The 7,966-nt window shown below is 40.4% G+C and overlaps 1 protein-coding gene across 1 annotated transcript; it reads left to right on the plus strand.

The window, feature by feature from the left end:
* Nucleotides 1–1,531: 1,531 nt before the first annotated feature.
* LOC106809419 (S-antigen protein-like) lies at nt 1,532–4,752 on the plus strand. Its single transcript, XM_014812497.1, has 3 exons — nt 1,532–1,585; nt 1,976–2,038; nt 2,251–4,752. The coding sequence occupies exons 2-3, from the start codon at nt 1,991–1,993 to the stop codon at nt 3,979–3,981; spliced, it is 1,779 nt and encodes a 592-aa protein (XP_014667983.1). The 5' UTR covers nt 1,532–1,585; nt 1,976–1,990; the 3' UTR covers nt 3,982–4,752.
* Nucleotides 4,753–7,966: the final 3,214 nt, after the last annotated feature.

The following is a 7,966-nucleotide window of genomic DNA, read 5'->3' on the forward strand; positions in this document are numbered from 1 at the left end:
CCTGTCACAATAATTACATAGAGACTGCATATTGTATGATTTAATACATTTAACTATGATATACAAAGACAAAGTAAAAATTATTACTTCAGTCACCCTATTATAAGTATAAACAGCTTAAACACACAGTTGTTCGTGTAAATTCAAAAAACTATTAATAATGACATGTAGGAATGAATATAAATTGAACTATCTATATAGTATTTACTCCAGATACCGTAATACAATATACAGTGTATAAACCATAAAAATCATCACAATACAATCATCAAACAGCATTTTTACATCTGATTTCTGGTGTTTGAACATCCCAGGAATACTATAGCCTTGAACGTTTTACGTCAAAATCTTAATTACGTTTATCGTCTGAATCGACCAAAACACCGAGCCATGGGGGGGGGGTTTAACTATGAATGTGTCCCCGGGGACCGGGGGAAATGTCTAACATTAACACTACCTAAACGTTAATTCCCCTGCCCTGTCCCGGGGGTCGGGCGTGAAGGTGTCAATTGACTAGTGCATTACACCTATTGCGTTTGTTGCTATAGCAAGACGACCGTAACACAACTATTTCACTTGCTTTTAGTATTCGCTTAACCGTAAATTTAGTATTATGTGCGAAATACGTCTTCTATTTTGCAAGCACTGAGTTTCAAATGTTCAAAAAAGTACAATAACGTTGATGGTTTAAATACGAGTCAACATGCGTTCAACTTTGAAAGTTTATGTTATGCGGAACAACCACACAGAACGCATAGCATTGCATCTATATACGCTCTGTGCATACCGATATAAAATAATATTTTAATTAAAACACAATTATGGTACATACAGATAGATATCATATTGAAGATAGTATTCATAGCTTATAATGCTGCAACTGTGGGACCTAGTCAATCTCCAATAGGGATATTCTCCCCGGGGCGTATTTCAACGAGAGAGATGAAGTCATTCAACCTCTTATGCGCTCTGTTGAGATAAGGGTAAACGACCGAATTCCATTTGTCATTTTTAGAAGGAAAGGGTCTGTGAGATGAATACCATCATTACAGTGGCAGCCTTAAAACCCACAGATAAACGCAGTATAATAGCTGCCGTGGTGAGATCTATACTTTTTGCTATACATAAAAATCGAATAACTGATTTACAGTGGGCGGAGAAGCTAGTTTAAGTGTCTCCCCATAATTCGTTGATCGAGTGTTTTAGTCTGGGCTCTACTAAAATGCTATCATTTTATTATTATGTATACTTTTACTTTTACTGTTTATATATGTAAAGCAAGAAACGCTAGCACCATCCCGGCGGTACCGGTTGGTGAGTGGCAGCGCAACGCATTCAAATCAATCGTCGTTTACAGCCGCACGCCAGGTCATGCCCGCCCCGTGCTACGTTGTTCCAATGTCACCCGTGCGTTAACGAGCAAGATTGCGTTGAAGTAGAAGCGCAGTTTGTTCGGCGACAAAGCGCCCACGGCTATCGCACGGTCGCGTCTCCATATAAAAGGAAAGGCATTTCGGTTCCTGTTGTTTTAGAGACGTAGTGCTTGACTAGTGGTAGTGAACGACGAACCTCTGTGGACGTCCGCGTGAGTATATATTGGTATTAAGGATAGGTAGTACTCGAGCAGCCTGCAAAGTTTCATGCATCAGCGCTTGATATTTTTGTTTTATTACTTTGAAATACATTGCTCAGTTTTTGGTGTACTATATTTATTCACGATGCTATAATTATGCAGTGAGGTTTTTTTTATAGATGCGTCTATCATTTGTAAATGGCACTTGTGAAAAAATGATATTATTTCAGATTCATGCGACAATTTCTATTAACGTTTACTAAGAATTTATACACGATATATACGCTTTTTATAACACAATCAAATTAATCAAAAGATAACTATGAATAGGCCCGGTTTGGGAAACAACCGCAGCCACGTATGTGAACACTACTTTAGTTTATTACACCTTTATTTTTACAGGTATTATTATAGAAAATGCAAGGACGCAGCGTTGCGCTACGCTGGCTCTGCCTTTTGCTAGCCGTAAGTAGGTTATATCGTTAACCAATTTCGCGGATATGAAGGCGGCAATATGAACCCGTTTTTATGTTATTGTGGTGGTTGTGGTGGTGTTGCTATTGGTGATATTTTTCTTGTTGAATTATTCTTCGCAAATTCTTGTTACTCTTGTTAAGTCGCAAGTTCCCGTAACACGAATTGTGTTATACTGACATGCTGTTGTCTTGTTATTGTAGGCTCATACGTGTGTATGCCAGAAGGCAGGGCGGCAATATGGCGATAAGCTCCAATCTTTACTCACCGGGGATAACACGGCCACTCTGATATCCACTTTTTCTGACGTGCTGTCTCCCGGAAATTCTCCACGCAATGCACCGGCATCCGGCGCACTGCGTGGGCTGCTAAAAACCGACGGATCGAATGAACGTGGAAAGGGTGTCGCGCAGACCACGGCCTTGCTAAACGGTTTCACGAAATTCGTCCTGCCGCTTGTTCAAAGCGGAGCCGATTCACAAGGAGGTTCGATGTTGGGTCCGTTCGGTAATGCACGCGACAGGCTGCAGCGGAGATTAACAGGTGGCTTGTCCGGATATGGATCTCAGCGGGCAACATTAGAAGAGGAGGATGACTACAGTCACGCGAACGCCGAGAAGTTAACGTTAGGAAGGCGCAGAAAAGGTCGGAAAAAGTCTGACGACATAAGCCTTTACGACGTCGTCCATATTATCAGGCAACTAGATGATCAGACAGGTTACGGAAGCGGAGAGGTAGTCAAGCACTTGCAAGTGAGCAAACAAGATGCCGATCACTGGATAAACACCAAAGGTAGAGTAAGGAGCGATGGAAAATGGTATGAACGTTCAAATCAGCATCCCCAAAGAAGGAGGAGAAACAGAAACTACGGGAATAGACATTACAATTCTGGAAGAACCTATAAACCATTGCATGCTAGATTTTCTACAAAGGAGACAGACGAGGGCAGCGATATTATAAATTATGACTACGAAGATGACAATAGACGCGAGGAAAACCTAGACGATGAAAGAGAATCGATCTTTCGCGGCAGTTATGTTGGCGGCGATTCTAATCTTTTGACCGGAAGGTTTGGACTTGGTAACGTAAGGGGGCGCGGAGATAGCATCGGCGAGCCTGGAAACCAATTACCACGTCGACCACGGAGAGTTCGTCCACATCCCAGAGGTGCAGGCGTCAACTCAGATTTCTCGCAACCCAGAGAGTTGGCAGGAAATGATCAATTCATAAGGCACCTGCGACGTGAGAGACTAGGGGGATCTCCATTGCACCAGGGACGCTCGCTAGATAGGCCACATTCATTCCCGGGACCTTCAAGGCCAGGAGGGCGATCTATCTATCCTGGACTTTCAGGGCCAGGAGGACCACCTACCTACCCTGGATCGTCAGGTCCAAGGGGATCACCTACCTTCCATGGACCTTCAGAACTAAGAGGACCATCTGCCTACCCTGGACCTTCAGGACCAGGAGGACCTTCTACCTACGCTGGACCTTCCGGGCCAGGAGGACCATCTACCTACCCTGGACCTTCCGGGCCAGGAGGACCATCTGCCTACCCTAGACCTTCCGGGCCAGGAGGACCATCTGCCTACCCTGGACCTTCAGGGCCAGGAGGACCCTCTACCTACGCTGGACCTTCCGGGCCAGGAGGACCATCTACCTACCCTAGACCTTCTGGGCCAGGAGGACCATCTGCTTACCCGGGACCTTCCGGGCCAGGAGGACCATCTGCCTACCCTGGACCTTCAGGAATAGGAGGACCATCTGCCTACCATGGACCTTCAGAACTAAGAGGACCATCTACCTACCCTGGACCTTCAGGAATAGGAGGACCATCTACCTACCCTGGTGAATCTGCAGGTCCCTCGGATTCCTACCCAAACTATAGTCGTGTACCTTATCAGCGTGAAAGACTTCCTTACAGAAATGCGTGAATATCTCTTACCAATGGTTCCCTATAGTTTCCCATTATATTAATATAACATAAACAGCCCTTTCGCAACAGTTTTCAATGATACGGTTGGTAGCTGTAACGGTTATGCAACAGATCTGTCGAATATATAAAGATATACGCCACGATTTCAGAATAATTCGTTTTCTCAGTTTAAATAAGATATCAAATAATACGTGATTTTTAGTGTCAATGTGTCTATACAGGTTGGCAACGGGTATTTTTATATGCGTTAGGGTTAATGGCTATACCTTAAACAGAATGGTAACTAACATTGATAATATTGGTTATCCCATAATAATCGCTATAAACATTACCGTCGTTAACTATTTTTAACTATTTTTCCACACTGAAATAACCATTGGCATTAATATTGTCACCACTGTTATTATCATAATTATCGTAATCAATATCATCACCGTCATTGTCATTATCATCGTTATGATTATCAGCAGCAACAGCAGCAGGAACGTCGATTTTGTGAATATTGTTCTTGTATTTCTTCACAATCACCACAGATATGCATATTTACTCCAAGATATATATTTATCCAGTAGCATTCATGTTTGCAATGTGTGAATATTGTATTGTTTACAATGTAGTTAGTAAAAATCTAATCAATATGACTGTTATTCATAGTGTAATAGCTTCGCGTGTACCGTTATTGATCACGAATACTACATGCCATTTGTTTTAAAACAGATGTTACGTTATGTGTAAATGAAAATAATAAATCCTACAGTATTATAAATAATAAGATGTGTAATAAGATTGTGTCCGCTATTATTTGTTTTCGTAACGAGACGATGTCACTTAAAAGAAAATATCGGTACGATCCATCCACCCATCCATTCATCCATCCATCCAACTATCTATCCATCCACCCGCCTATCCATCCATCCATCTCAATCCATTCATTATCCATCCATCCGACCACAGCCACAAAATCGGAGGAGATAAGACCCAAACGCAGCGTCGACACGAGAGGAGCCAAGGGATCAGACCTCGCACGATCCCCCACCCATCCATCCATCCATCCATACCATCATCCATCCATCGCATCCATCCGATCCATCCATCATGCCATCCAATCCATCCCATCCCCATCCATCCATCCATCCGATCCATCCATCCATACCAACAAAGATCCATCGCAATCCATCATCCCATCCATCCATCCATCCATCGCAACCCATAAACATCCATCCATCCGATCACTCCATCCATCCATCCATACCACCATCATCCAATCTCATCCTGATCCCATTCATCTATCAATTCATCCATCAATTCCATCGATCACATTCCATCGATCCATAACATTTCATCGACCATCCATTCATTCATCAAGTCCATCGCATCAATTCATCCATCCATTCATCGATCCATATCATTCAATTCGTCACCGTCCGTGTCCGTATCCGTACAGTACGACTCGCTCGCCGCCCGCCCATCTTATCCACACAATCCACTACCATACTTCCTAATCTACTAAATCTATCTATCTATCTATCTATCTATCTATCTATCTATCTATCTATCTATCTATCTATCTATCTATCTATCTATCTATCTATCTATCTATCTATTTATCCATCCACTCATCCATCGATATCGATTCATCTATATATATATATATATATACACATAGATATATACATATAATATCGTACACGAAATATGTGAATCCGATTCGCCAAATCCGCCACCCATCATCAGTTACCAACATGGTGTATTCTTCACGCATAAAGCGGACTTTTAAAAAGACATTTAATTGAATTGAAAAGTTAGTGAGATAGAATAATTACGGTTATCGGATTAATTACAGTTATTTGGACAGTTATGAGATTAAATGCGCAGATGAGCGACAACGTTCGGTATGGAAATCTGATGTAAGTGATATGAATGGTTGACAAATCAGTAATTTTCTGTTAGGTTGGGCTAACTTGTGTTGCAATTAATCGCTATAATATGGGGAGATGCCGGTAGCAAGCATCGAACTACATTAATATCCATAATTTTAATCATGTTAGCAGTAACCTACTGGTTACTATTGCGCTAGTTTCGCAAAAGCCATAGAGTTTGGTAAATTCTATTTCATGACCCCGGATTTTAATGATGAAAACTTGATTAGATTAGGGTTAGTTAGCGGTGAGGGGTTGGGTTTCGAGTTATATGATAAAGGTGATGATGATGATGATGATGATGATGAAGATGATGATGATGATGATGATGATGATGATGATGATGATGATGATGATGATGATGAAGATGATGATGATGATGATGATGATGACGACGAAACGACGACGACGACGACGACAACGACGACGATGATGATGATGATGATGATAATGATGGTGATTATAATAGATTTTGTATAAGTCCTAGATTTAATAGGATTAATCAGACATAGCTCAATTTATATTGCCTACTCTATTTAGATTCGATAATAATATACTTCGCTATTCATAACGATACTTACCAGTATACTATATACTATATTATGTAAAATATGGCTGTAATACTTTCATATTGCTTTCCTTTTAAAATACGTAGGCCTATCTACATTTATTATACATTTACCGAGATTCTTGTCAAAGGTAATCTTACCTATAGAATTGTAAACAATAAGGAGAAAATGGATGCCCTTGAAAGGGCAAGTATTAAATCGTAATTTTTATGTCTCCTATTTATACAAGATAACGATGTGCCGCAGACACGTTTATCAATACGGAAAACCCACTAACAAAGGACCCAACTTTGCGTGTAAGTACTGTGCATATATTTGCACCAAATGACTTGTAAATTGCTCCAGGTCAATTGCTGGTGCACAAAGGACAGTGTAAACACACGAAGACGGTCATATTATTTTCAAACACAGTAATAGTTAACAGCTTCTATACAGTCAGCAAAGTTGTCGATAAGAAACGAGTTGGCATAGTATCGCTCGGACGTTCCTTTTATTGTTGCATTATTTGCATTGCTAGGTTATTCGCCAATTCCATGTTCTTCGCTCGTACAAATTTCGATCTCGCATATAACATTTTTATTGGTGGTGGGTTTTCTCCTGTTACGCTGGTGACGTGCGGTTCTTTCGTGTGTTTTTTTTTCTGACAGTCGTGTTATATTTAAAAGGTTTAACCTGGAATCGAATCAGAAACGCAGCTAAACACACTTAGCATGGCACATTCCCTCAAACTTGCCGTTGAACCAAAAAATATATCAAACGGAATATTTCAGTTTAATTTGAACGTAAATGTGTTTTCATATTCATTATTTTTAATTTTACATGTTAAGCTATGTGTTTTCTGATCTAAAATGATTCTGTACATAGTGGGCTATTTTCAATTATTGATATAAATATTATGTAATCATTACTTACTCGTTATTTATAAGACCAATCAGTATTGCGTAATGAACATTATTCTTGTTAGCCATATCAGCTGGTATTCATCGCGAGCGGATTTCTTCTGCCATTTTCAACTCTTCTTATGGCTAGATGCCATTTTTAATGTGCATCTATATCCGTTTTAATTTAAACCCCTCAATTTAATTCACAATGTGAAACGAAGGAATGAAGGTGCATTATGGAAAGATAAAGACGAAATAAGCAGAAATCTTCATATTATGATTCGACCGACAAACATCACCTGGTAGTGCGCCTAGAGCGCCTTAGAGTCCCTTATATTCTATAGCGCCTGGTGTACGCGCGCCATCTCTCGGAGAAAATGTAGCGATGTGACCCACATTAAGTAAGGATGTACATTATGTAATTCTTGAAAGCTGAATTTGAACCCTATAAAAACGTAGAAATTCCTGCTATAATTAAATCTATATACTTTTCTGTGTCTAAAACCACACAACACTATTACGATGTATGTTTAGCATACGGCTATGTTACAGTTGTCAGTAGCCGTAGTGAGAATTAACGGACTCTTGTGAGTGAGAGAGAGAGAGAGAAAGAG

Source organism: Priapulus caudatus, unplaced genomic scaffold, assembly GCF_000485595.1.
Source record: "Priapulus caudatus unplaced genomic scaffold, Priapulus_caudatus-5.0.1 Scaffold352, whole genome shotgun sequence".
NCBI lineage: Eukaryota > Metazoa > Priapulida > Priapulimorpha > Priapulimorphida > Priapulidae > Priapulus > Priapulus caudatus.

What these genes read in the sequence shown, in the direction of transcription:
- LOC106809419 (XM_014812497.1), top strand. Translation starts at nt 1,991, where the DNA reads ATGCAAGGACGCAGCGTTGCGCTACGCTGGCTCTGCCTTTTGCTAGCC. An exon ending in GGCTCTGCCTTTTGCTAGCC is followed by an intron (nt 2,039 to 2,250) that starts GTAAGTAGGTTA and finishes TTGTTATTGTAG; the next exon opens with GCTCATACGTGTGTATGCCA.